General features: G+C 52.9%; 2 protein-coding genes and 1 pseudogene across 2 annotated transcripts; 2 read left to right on the top strand and 1 right to left on the bottom strand.

The window, feature by feature from the left end:
• Positions 1-46: 46 nt before the first annotated feature.
• Positions 47-7,379, top strand: pla2g15 (phospholipase A2, group XV). The gene is made up of 7 exons (XM_086208069.1): positions 47-378; positions 1,476-1,632; positions 2,549-2,667; positions 2,768-2,866; positions 2,957-3,181; positions 4,837-4,949; positions 6,127-7,379. The coding sequence occupies exons 1-7, from the start codon at positions 228-230 to the stop codon at positions 6,526-6,528; spliced, it is 1,266 nt and encodes a 421-aa protein (XP_086064195.1). The 5' UTR covers positions 47-227; the 3' UTR covers positions 6,529-7,379.
• Positions 3,238-4,591, top strand: LOC147258153 (uncharacterized; annotated as a pseudogene).
• Positions 7,380-7,553: 174 nt separating the features above from the next.
• endouc (endonuclease, polyU-specific C) lies at positions 7,554-10,844 on the bottom strand. Its single transcript, XM_086208070.1, has 8 exons — positions 10,490-10,844; positions 10,316-10,372; positions 10,139-10,238; positions 9,948-10,059; positions 9,642-9,763; positions 8,860-8,972; positions 8,593-8,743; positions 7,554-8,521 (listed from the first exon to the last, which is right to left on the bottom strand). Exons 1-8 carry the CDS (start codon positions 10,636-10,638, stop codon positions 8,249-8,251), a joined length of 1,077 nt encoding a protein of 358 aa, XP_086064196.1. The 5' UTR covers positions 10,639-10,844; the 3' UTR covers positions 7,554-8,248.
• Between the last annotated feature and the right edge of the window lie 1,121 nt (positions 10,845-11,965).

Below are 11,965 nucleotides of genomic sequence, written 5' to 3'. Positions count from 1 at the left end.
TACATCTGAGCTCGATGACTTCTGCCTGACAGCTGAGTTTGTCGCCTGCTCGATCGCTCTGTAATCTGCTGTGGACCTCGTGATCCTCGTCTCCTTCCCAGGTCGTCGTCCACTCTTCTTAATTTGCAACAGGCGTCTGGAGGACCGAGCAGCGAACCGGGAACCGGGAGCTCCAGAGCCAGACCGACGCGGCGGCGATGAGCGCGTGGCTATGAGACACCGGGGCCATGGCGGCTTGGCAGCGGATACCCGCCGTCTCTTCACTCACCCCTGTCGGGTTGTTGCTGTTGCTGTTTACCGTGAGGAGCACCGGGAGACCTCTGGAGAAATGCCCGGGCGACGAGCCCTGCCAGCCCCGCCGACCCCCCGTGGTGCTCAGTAGGTGTTACGCAGCGTTTCCGCGTCTGTCGCTGTCGGGTGACCGCGGTGCTGCGATCGTAGGAAGAATCTAAACCGGAGTCATGGTTGTGTAGATTTGTGCTTCACACTCGTTCATCCAGCCAGTTTGTAACAACCCAGCGGTGACGCCGCTGCCGGGGGGGGGGGCTGGATGCCAGCACGCAGGCGAAGAACCGCAGTTGTTGTCGGTGTCCGGATCCTCTGGGCCTGCAGGCTGGACTGGGGTGTGGATCAGGGTTTCCTCTCATTATTGACAGGAGTTTGACTCGGTTTTGTCAAGAAGAGGCGAGACCTTGACCCCCACCCTCCACCCGTTGAATCACGGTGACAAGGTGAATGTGAGCTGGAGGGCAGTTTAGTGTATACAAACTTATTGAGTGTGTGTGTGTGTGTGTGTGTGTGTTACGCGAGCCTCTGGTCATATGACCGCTGGAACAGCTCCTGCTCCGTCTCCAGTTAAATTCCCAGGAAGTTGAGCAACTCCCCATTAAAGCTCCACCACGTCCAGCCGAACGGGGGGGGGGGGGGGGGTCTTGTTTGCTCGCGTGAGTGCGTGTGAGAGGGGATTCTGTGGCTGTTGATCTGCTCTGATTGAGTCTCATCAACATCATCAGCCTCTTTGTGTGCCGATGGAAGACGCAGGCTTTAATGGACGCGGTCACTGGTAGCTCGCTCCTCCACTCCTCGTCTTTAAAGATTCTGAAATTCTTCATCTTCAGACAAATGGACAATAATTTAACAGATTAAGGACACAATTTGTAATGAATTTGCAGGTGTGTGCGCGCGCCATCCTCATGAAGGGCTCAGAATCATTCGACCTCTCAAATTCGGAATCTGGAAGTCGAGCCTGAACTCGTGAGGTTCTGATGGTCAAAAGTTAACACGATTCCACAAACGTGTCCAGTAAGATTTAATAAATGTAGAATACAAACCTTCAGAATCAGAAACTGGAACCACAACCTGGGAAGCGTTGAGATAAATGGATGAAATACATGAACCACGATGAAATGGCGTGAAGGAGCCAAGGGGTTTTCTCTTTGGCGGCTCAGCTCCTCTCTGGTGTGTCCTGCTTGCAGTCCCGGGGGACCTGGGGAACCAGCTGGAGGCCAAACTGGATAAACCCAGCGTGGTCCACTACATCTGTTACAAGAAGACCGACGCCTTCTTCACTCTGTGGCTCAACCTGGAGCTGCTGGTGCCCGTCGCCATCGACTGTTGGATAGACAACATAAGGTATGACGCAGGAGCGGCGCCTGCCGGTTCCAATCTCACGCCGTTACTGGCGATCAACAGCAGAGGGGTCGAGTGTTCTGAGCTATGAACGCAAAAAATAACAGAGGAGCTCTGTGTTTTTGTATGAGTAGTAATGTAGTTCTACATCTGGTACCAGGCCCGTACTACAGCAGTACTGAGACACTGCGCCTGTATACAGATGCCAGTACAAATACTTGTTGAATATACAATAAATGCAGTTGGCCATTAGTGTTGAGTGTGTTGGAGGGCGTTGACCTCCATCCGTCAGCCTGCACGTCAAGTATGTCTGGACAGGTGAGCAGACTGAAGCAGGCCTCACACACCATGCAGCACCCTGCCTGTACAAGTACACAAGTACAAGTACACAAGTTGCCCAGTCTGTGTTTAAGAGACCACGGAGTACACAGTGTGTACTACACACACACTGAAGTCACTCTCCCTCCCAAGGGTGCCGCCCTCATGCCCAGCTTGTTACAGATGCGAGTGACTCGTTCATCTCAAAAACAGAACTGAGAGGCGCGCAGGGAACAGACGCCACCACGAAGGCATTGTGGTGGTTAGCGTCCTGGTCCTGGTTCTAACCCATGGAGTGTTCCGTGACCCACGTTCTACCGTCCTATCAAGTCATCTTGAACACCTCGTGCTCTCCTCCACGCCACTGGATCTCAGTCTCGAGTCATGTGACTCAGGCCTCATAACTTTAAATGCAGATTAGAAATGAAACAAATTCACCTGCTTCGGCTGCTCACTTCTGCCTGGAAGGTCTGAAAACCAGGTGTGTGTGTGTGTGTGTGTGGGGGGGGGGTTACCACAAACGCAGAAGTAACATGAATCAAATCAATTTCAGTTCTGCCTTTGGCAACGTGTGTGTGTGTGTGTGTGTGTGTGTGTTCAGGCTGATCTACAACAGGACCACACACACCACCTTCTCCCCGCCCGGCGTGGACATCCGTGTGCCGGGCTTCGGGCAGACGTACCCGGTGGAGTATCTGGACCCCAGTAAACGCAGTGTTGGTGAGTTCAGAGCCTGAAACACACAAAAGAAAGAAGGGACAGAAATCTGAACGAAACAGATCATTGACGTGTGTGTGTGTGTGTGTGTGTGTGTGTGTAGGCATGTATTTCTTCACTATTGTGCAGGCACTGGTGGACTGGGGTTACACCAGGGATGATGATGTCAGAGGAGCCCCCTATGACTGGAGGAAAGCCCCCAGTAAGTTCACTGGCACTCTGAGAACCCTGAGTTCTCATCTGTGGAACCTAAAATACACAATCTTCCCTTGTTGCCTGGTTCCTGTCCCAGATGAGAACAAGGCGTACCTCCTGGCGCTGCAGCAGATGATCGAGGAGATGGCGGCGAAGGCAGGGGGGCCGGTGGTGCTGATCGCCCACAGCATGGGGAACATGTACACCTTGTACTTCCTGAACCAGCAGCCTCAGGCCTGGAAGGACAAGTACATCAAAGCCTTCATCTCACTGGGACCACCGTGGGCCGGCGTGGCCAAGACCCTCCGTGTGCTCGCGTCAGGTGAGAGGCGATGATGATGATGATGATGCCCAAACAAACAGATTACCATCCTTTACATGAAGGTCAGTGTGTAGAAGTGTCCGAGAAGATGAACCTCATAGACACTCGGTCCATTCTAGCCTCGCGACATGCTATCTGATGCTACAGCTAGCGTGCTACCTGGTTCTCAGGGGTCGTTAACATCATTGACTGTGTTTGATTGCAGATTGAAAGTGGGCGTGGCAACACAGGGTTGAAATACCCAGGTTTGATTAAAGGAAGCCAAGTTAAATAAGAAACTGGCTGTATTTTCTAACTGCGTCTGTCCTGGTACAGAGAGGTGCAGGGACAGGTTTTACTGAGGGTTGGTCAACGTCTGGTTCCCTCGTCCCAAAGTGAACGGGTTTCTGGGTGAATCCCTGAAAACCTGGGTTGCTAGCAAGCAGCTAAACGTGACTAGAATGTCCTCGGAGGGAAAACCTGAGGACTCTCAGTCGGCTAAGTTACTGATGGAAATCTGGTGAAGCTGTTTAGGCTGGTGGAGGCATCTGTCTCGCTGTGGGTGGAGCCAAGATGGAGACCCACTAAATCCATTGATGTAAAAAACAAATATTGGAGGGCGAAATGGTCAACGTGTTAGCATCAATGTGTTAGCTAACTTGACATGAAGCAGTAGCTTCAACTTCCATAAAACTCAGCAAACAACCTGAACACCAAGAAACCAAAAGAAATCATCAAAACTGCAGCGCTTACACACCCCCAGCACCCTCAGGACCCTCAGCTCCCCCAGCACCCTCAGCATCCCCAGCATCCCCAGCACCCTCAGGACCCCCAGCATCCCCAGCACCCTCAGCTCCCCCAGCACCCTCAGGACCCTCAGCTCCCCCAGCACCCTCAGCATCCCCAGCACCCTCAGGACCCCCAGCATCCCCAGCACCCTCAGCTCCCCCAGCACCCTCAGGACCCTCAGCTCCCCCAGCACCCTCAGCTCCCCCAGCACCCTCAGCTCCCCCAGCACCCTCAGGACCCCCAGCACCCTCAGCTCCCCCAGCACCCTCAGGACTCTCAGCTCCCCCAGCACCCTCAGCTCCCCCAGCACCCTCAGCTCCCCCAGCACCCTCAGGACCCCCAGCACCCTCAGCTCCCCCAGGACCCTCAGCTCCCCCAGGACCCTCAGCTCCCCCAGCACCCTCAGCTCCCCCAGCACCCTCAGCTCCCCCAGCACCCTCAGGACCCCCAGCATCCCCACACCCTCAGCTCCCCCAGCACCCTCAGGACCCTCAGGTCCCCCAGCACCCTCAGGACCCTCAGCACCCTCAGCTCCCCCAGCACCCTCAGGACCCTCAGCTCCCCCAGCACCCTCAGGACCCCCAGCATCCCCAGCACCCTCAGCTCCCCCCATCATCTCCATTAAAGGGTTTGGACTGCTAAAGAGCCATTGTAGCCCCCAGGTTACTCCAGAACGGCTCCATCAGCTCCTGTCTGGCTCCTGCTGTTGTCAAGTCATTTTATTTACAGCATCAAATCACAGCCAAAGGGATCTCATGACACGTCAGGGGACCTGCAGCTGCACGAGTGCTGCTACACAACAGTCCTCACCTTGATGGTTTTCGTTCCTGCTCTGGAATTTCCCTGTTTTCACTTCCTCCTCACAGCTTTCTTTTCTCTGCATGTAGGAGACAACAACGGCATCCCGGTGATCAGGCCGCTGAAGATCCGCTCGCAGCAGCGCTCGGCGGTCTCTACCTCCTGGCTCCTGCCCTACGCTCACACCTGGCCTAAAGATCACGTGAGTCATCGGCGTTCTCGCTCCTATCAGGCACGGCTCATAAACACTCACCTAAACCACAGAGACAGTTGGCAACAAGCTGGTGAGGACAGTTTAACAGCTGAAGGATGAAGCTGGTCGTGGGCGCCATGTTTGCTACCAAGGCCTGATGATTCTACGACGGAACTTCATGGGGCAGATATGCTATGTTGGTGTAAATCGCTCCTCTTCACGTGAATAAGTCGATAAACGTCACTGCCACCGTCCGTCGTGATGTAAAAGGCCTCGCTTCAATAACCCAGCGTGTCGTTAGCTTGAACATCTGAAACGAGCCTGTCAAATGCGTTGTAGTCCAACCGCTCAATGAACCACGAAGCTGTTTAGCCTCTCCTTCGTCTCCCGAGTTCATCCATCACTGAAAGAAGGTTGACATTACTTTAAACCCTTTTGATGACTGCGAACTAAAACGAAGCTGGTCTTATCAACTGTTAATTATCGCCAGGGTCATCATTAGTAATGCTAGCTTAAGTCTTGGTAAACGTCGTCGTTCATTTCTAAAGCGCAGTCAGGAGTTTTTGAGAGCGTGATGTGAATAAATGATGACATGACTTCACTCTTCCAATAAAAATCCTTCACAAAGAGACAAACTGACATGAACCTCCCATAACAGGGACAAACCAGTTGGTGACCAGCGTTTCTCCAACCTTCAGCGCCCATGACCTCCTCCCGTCGTTGTCACGGGGAAAACCAAGCGTTTGTTTCCGCCCCGTTCCTGCTGGGCAGCCATGAGCTGCGCAGTTTGGCATTCAGGTTGAAGACTCTGAAACTCTGTTTTATTTCCTTCCATATCAACTTGCCTTGACTCAGCAGCACAAATACAGGATCAGATTGGTCCAGCTGGGTGATTGACAGCTCTAGAGAACTCTTAGAGCCAATAGAATCCATTTGCCCACTAACTGGAAGACAGCACACAGACAGGTTAGTGTGCACAAATGTCTTGATGTTGAATCTGAGGTGCAACGTGATGGTGCTTCTACATGCTGAGCACTTGGGTTCATGCTGTTTGTGGCCAAGCTGGCCTGAACAAGCAGGCCCCCCAGGTGCCCCCCAGGTGCCCCCCTGGGATCAATGAAGACTTGATCTTCTTTGCTGTTTTTAGACCCAAACTTGTCAACAGTGTTGATGTTTGCCCCCCCAGGTCCTGATCCAGACCCCCACCACCAACTACACTGTCATGGACTACAAGCGTCTCTTCTCTGACATCGGCTTTGAGGACGGCTGGTTGATGCGCCAGGACACAGAGCCGCTGCTGGTGGACCTGAAGCCCCCCGGCGTGGCCGTCCACTGCATGTACGGCAGCGGCGTCCCCACGTCGGAGGGCTTCCAGTACTCTGACAAGTTCCCAGATGTTGAGCCCACAGTGGTGTGGGGGGACGGGGATGGGACGGTGAACCTGCGCAGCGCCGTCCAGTGTAAGCGGTGGGAGGGGCAGCAGAAACAGCCGGTGACGCTGAAGGAGCTTCCTGGGAACGAGCATGTGAACATGCTGTTGAACGTCTCGACGGTGGCTTACATCAAGGAAGTGCTGTTCTCCCCCTGACGCACACACACACACACACACGCACGCAAAGACCTGCCAAAACAGCCCTCTACACGCCCCAGTGCCCCTAAAGTATTAACACTTTGTAATGTTATTACAAAGTCAATTTTAATTTCTACAAATGTTAAAGTCAAATTGTTTACCGATGAAAATCTTTTATATTGTAAAAAAAAACTTTTACGGGTTTAATTCCTGAATCCTGATGGTTCTGACTGTCGTGAGTCAAACGCAGGGACGAGCGCTGGTGCCAGGTCCCTGGTGTCGTTGGCTGCTGCTGCTTTTCTAGCGTTCGATCAGCGCTGACGTTGGGCTGCAAATCGCCAGAACGGCAGAGACGGGTTTTTATTGTTTGTTTTACATGAAGAAAATTAGATCAACACTGATTTTATTCGTTTAATTTTCCTGTGTCGTTGGTGAAAGATTGAAGAGTGGGAGTGAACGCTCCTCACATGGAGAGTTTTGGTTTTATTTTTACAAGCGTTTCACTTTTTCTGTTTAAAATAGTTTGTTGTAATTGGCTGCATCTAAGATGAGCCTGGTGATTGTTGTGGTCTGTTCTTGGTGGAGGTTCAACTTCTATTCAGGCGCGTCTCCTGCTCCTCCTGCGCCTCGACACGCTGGATCCCTCAGGCACACCTGAGCTCTTCCATTCTCTCTCCAGATCTTTTCCTGTTCCTGTTTTATTTCTGCTCAGACGCAGGTGCGAGGGTTCGGTCGTGTCTCCGACCCGGACGACGCGCTGCAGGACTCCGAGCGACCGCACCGACCAAAATGCGGCTGGAAACGTCAGAGCTGCCGTCACTGATGTGTCACAAACATGTTGCCTTCTATCAAATAAAATATTTCTAATACGGCCGTCTTCCTTTCCGTCTCTATGCATCGACACACGAGTCCCTGCCCAGACAAGCCGTCTCAATCGGTTCTGACCCGGGATGATTGACAGATGATGGGTAGACAGTATGATACAGTGCTGCTTAAAGTAGTACTTACTAAGTACTGCCTCTGTACTTTTGATATGTAATACCTCTTAGTATAAAACTAAGTCCTCAGAGGGAACCTCGTTATAAAAGACCAGTTCCTACCTGGGGACAGGTGAGCGTCAGCGTTCTTGTAGCGAGGCTGCGTCCTCACACCTGCACACAGGAGCCGACTCAGAACCTTGGGGAACCTCCGGAGGCCAGACTGTGACTGCAGGAGCTCTGGAGGCGTTGAAGCCTTTCCAAAAGTGTGTTGATGCTTTCAAAATTAACAAGTGGCGTTGTTGCCAACGTGATGGCGGCCTGGCGCTGTTGTTCGACTCAAACAAGATGGCGGCGAGCTTGACTTGTATAAAACCATCAAATCGATCAGTAACTGAATCTTTAAACTGAGAGCTGATTTGAGAGCTTTGGCGTGCTTGAGGCCGGGTCCTGACACCCTTCCCTGTTACCGCAGGAACTGCAGCTCGTTTGGAAGATGAGGAAGATTTTTATGTGAAGTTATTGGACAATAAAAGGTTACAAGAACAAAAAGAAGGAAAAACCAGGAAAACCTCTTGTTAGTTTTCTTTCAGTGTTCACAATCTCACAAATCTTGTGGGCACCGACTTTAAAAGTATTAAAATATAAATGTTACAAATGTTTAAAAAAAGTGTAAATCACTGCTCCTGTCGTGTTCGGACGCTGTAAAGACATTCGTAGAACAGCAGAACACCGGCGTTCCGGCCAAACCACGCCCTCGTTCATGAGTGACGCCCGACGTGTCTGCCGTTGCTGCTCAGCAGTTTGGGGTACGCCGTCCCGAGCGAGCGGCCGTGGCGGACGACCACCAGCTCCATCTGACACTGGTCGATGTTGACCAGCACCGTGCTGCTTCTCTCGGTGCTCATGAGGAAGAGGATGGTGAAGAGGGCCAGGTCGAACTCCGGGCTGGTCCCGATGAAGGTGCTGCCCACCGGCTTCACCACACTGTGCCAGCTGAACTGCAGGTTGAGGACGTGGTCGTCCTGATCGGGCTGCAGACAGAGATGGGAGGGTCAGGAGGGGGGCCGGGGGGTGAGCTAGTCCCCCCTGCAGTCCCACTCACCAGGTCGTGATCCCGGGACTTGTAGCCTTTGTAGTCCAGCTGCTGGTTCTTCTCCTGCAGGTAAAACTGGATCCAGTTATGGAATCCAACGATTTCTGTGCCAGATTTCATCTCTCCAACGAACACATGCTCGAATCCACACGAGTCCAGGCTGGCAGATGTCTCACACACACACACACACACACACACACACACACACACACACACACTCACACTCAGATGTGATGGTAGGTAATGCGCTCTGATGAGTGACTGTTCTTCCCTCACCCGCCGTTCCTCTGCCGGCGGTACAGGTGGAACCAGATCAGGTGCAGCTGACTCTTGAAAAGCCTCAGGTTGGAGTTGGACTGTCCTTTACTCACCAGGTAGGTGTGAGCCCGCTGTCAACACACCACACACACACACCACACACACGTTTGTCATGATTTTCAGAAGCAAAACAAACAAGGTGCTACGGACCAACTGCGTTCAGAAACCTGGGTTTCGGACCCGGCCCAGAACCTCTAGCAGTAGAATTTAGCACTTTTCCTCAAAGGCCAAGACTGAACCTGAAGCATCATCAGAATCAATCCTATTCTTCTGAGCTCGAGTTCCAGATGTTTCTGCTGGAACAGAGCAGAACTCCAAGTTCAGTTCGACAGATAAAAACCTACCAGCGTTCTGTGTCTCGCCAGCAGGAGGTGCTGCTGCTCTGGGCACCGACCCACTGATGAGGGCTGATCTGGGATCATTTGATGATCTAGTATCCAAACATTTGGGAAGCAGTTGGATGAGTACTGCATCAAAGAACTGCAGCAGTTTTCCAAACACAAGGACGGTGTGTCCACACATCCCAAGAATCCGCAGGGGGAGGAGGAGCAGCATTCCACAGCTGCACAGATGTTTTTGATGTTCTCCCTCTGGAGCTCAGCTGCTGCCTCCAACAGCAAGGATTCGGAGACGGTGAAAACAGTGAGCGAGGAACTGACGTCAGCTAGTCGCTCGGAGGAATTGAGGCCTTAAGGCGGCGCACAGGTGTGGAAGGAGGAGGTCAAGCGTCATAGACGTACCTTCATGACATCCGTCTCCAAGACGGCATCCAGGAAGAGGCTGATCTCTGTCAGCTCATTGGCGGTGACTTGCTCCATCACACCAATGGAACGCTCGTAGTTGTCCAGGAGCTTCATGAACCCTGCAGGAAGACTAGGCCTCACTCACTCTGCCCTCTATTCAGTCTTACAGGCAGGAGACAAAGCCTGGTGGTCACTGGTAACTCCTCCATGAAACTACGACACAGCAAGGAGCTTCAGACTTTGCTCCCTGCCTGTAAGACCGACCTGAGGGGTAACTCTTCCTTGAGCTCCTCCTCTACTTACGGCTGACGGTGGTGATGTTCCTCATCTTACTCTCGTTGACGTTGGAGAAGAGTGGCCGTGCGGCGCGGTCCTGCACCACGTGACTGCCCTGGCTCACGAAGCCAGCTCGGCCCTGCAGACACACAACTTCAGTCTGGTGAAGGAGAGGAGAGCCGCGGGCACGAGCCGCGGGCACGAGCGCAGCGCCACACCTGGACGGAGATGTTGTAGTCCACGCCGGGCGTCATGCGGCTCCCGTCCAGCCTCCACAGCTCGTTGAAAACACCGGAAAGCTCCTGGTTTACGGCCGGTCTGCGAGCGGAAGCACAAGAACCTGAGAGCTGCGGCCAGACTCCGAGACTGGCGGGGCAAACCGACCTCAACTCTACCTGGACGCCGGGACTCCACCGATTAACACCGCCAGAAGAGTGACGCCTGCGCACCACCTGTCAATCACACGTTCGACACGTTTCATGTGACCGCAGGGCGAAATCAAATCCCGGTTACCGGGACGTCGGTGCAGCGAAAGCCTGGTGAAATTCACAGAGCAGAAACATACAAACCTGGACGCCATTGTCTCCCAAACCTCCCTCACTCGAGCCCTGGACGACTGCAGGATTGGAATGTCCGTGATCTGCGCATGCGCAGTCCTAGACACGCCACCAGAGGGCGCGCGCTGCCTCTGGAGAAAGTTTTTGATTAAAATCTTCATTCCATTTTAAGTGAGAACCAGTAACTGTGTCAACACGTCGAGCTGGCGGTGCTCCTGCAGCGTAGACCAGTGAAGACGGAACGTCTCATCTTCCTCACGGCCAATGGGCGGAGCTTAGGTCACTGCTGAAGCAGGTAGACTCAGGAAAAAGTCATGGTTCAAAATTTCCAAGTGCAAGTGTTCACCTGGGGGACTCTGGGTGTGAGTCCTGGTCTTGGACTGTCAGGTATCTGATGTTAGGTAAAAAATGCATGTTTCAGACGTGTTAGTCGCTGCTCATCACATTGATGGAGTAAACCATGGTAGTTGGTGGAGTGAACCGTGGTAGTTTGGTCGTAGTTGCTGCAGTCTTGACCTGAGCTGGCCAGTTGGTGTGGATGCCAGACTAAATGGAGGTCAACACTCCCAGTGAGGGTCAAATAAAGAATCACTTCCTCTCCATTGACGCTCTCAGGTGTGAAGGTGAGGATATCTGGGCTGCCGCAGCTGAACAGAACCTGGAACTCCTGGTGCTGAGGTGGGTTGCTGGGTCAGAGAGCGTGTTGATCCCAGCAGGGTTGCGGCAGCAGATGTTCACCGTGTGACTCTCCCACGGTGAACTACTCAAATGTTTCTGATGGATCTGTTGCCGTAGCCCTGAGAACGCTGCCAGGGAGGTTCCAGTTCCACAAACAAGTTGTTGTCAAAGTTAAATATTAAATATTAGGAAGGATATTGGTTTACTAGGGCGGCGCGGTGGAGCAGTGGTCCTCACTGTGGCCCCCAGGAAGAAGGTTGTGGGTGGAGCCCCAGCTGCAGCACGGGGTCTTTCTGTGTGAGTCTCCATGTTCTCCCTGTTCCTGCTGGGTTCTCTCTGGTACTCCAGCTTCCTCCACAGTCCAAAGACATCAAGAGGGACCAGGTTAATCCAGACTCTAAATTGACCGTAGGCGTGGCTGGGAGAACCAATGGTTGTCTGTCTCTATGTGTTGGCCCTGCCATGGACTGGTGACCTGTCCAGGGGGAAGGCTGCTGGGATAGGCTCCACCCCCACCACCCTCAACAGGAGGAGAGGGACAACATGGAGGGATGATGGATGCGTTTGCAAAGTTAAATATTCTGGAGGTAGAAAAGAGTCACAAAGCTGAGATTCTTTGTTCAGCAGCAAATTTTAAAACTGCAGGTGAGACGAGGAACACGGTCTGACGACAGCCAACCCTCACGTCCCAGTACGCCGCTGCAGCCCGGCCGCCAGGGGGCTTCGCCGCTCCTGATTACTTCAGTCAGGATGGGCGTAGTATTCTAAAAGCTTGTTTGCAGTATTTCTTTCTCTACGTACGCTTGAGCA

The sequence above is a fragment of the Aulostomus chinensis genome, chromosome 7, assembly GCF_037954235.1.
Source record: "Aulostomus chinensis isolate RoL2024-O1b breed Wild chromosome 7, RoL_Achi_v1.0, whole genome shotgun sequence".
NCBI classification, from domain to species: domain Eukaryota; kingdom Metazoa; phylum Chordata; class Actinopteri; order Syngnathiformes; family Aulostomidae; genus Aulostomus; species Aulostomus chinensis.
This window is presented reverse-complemented; position numbering and strand designations above follow the sequence as displayed.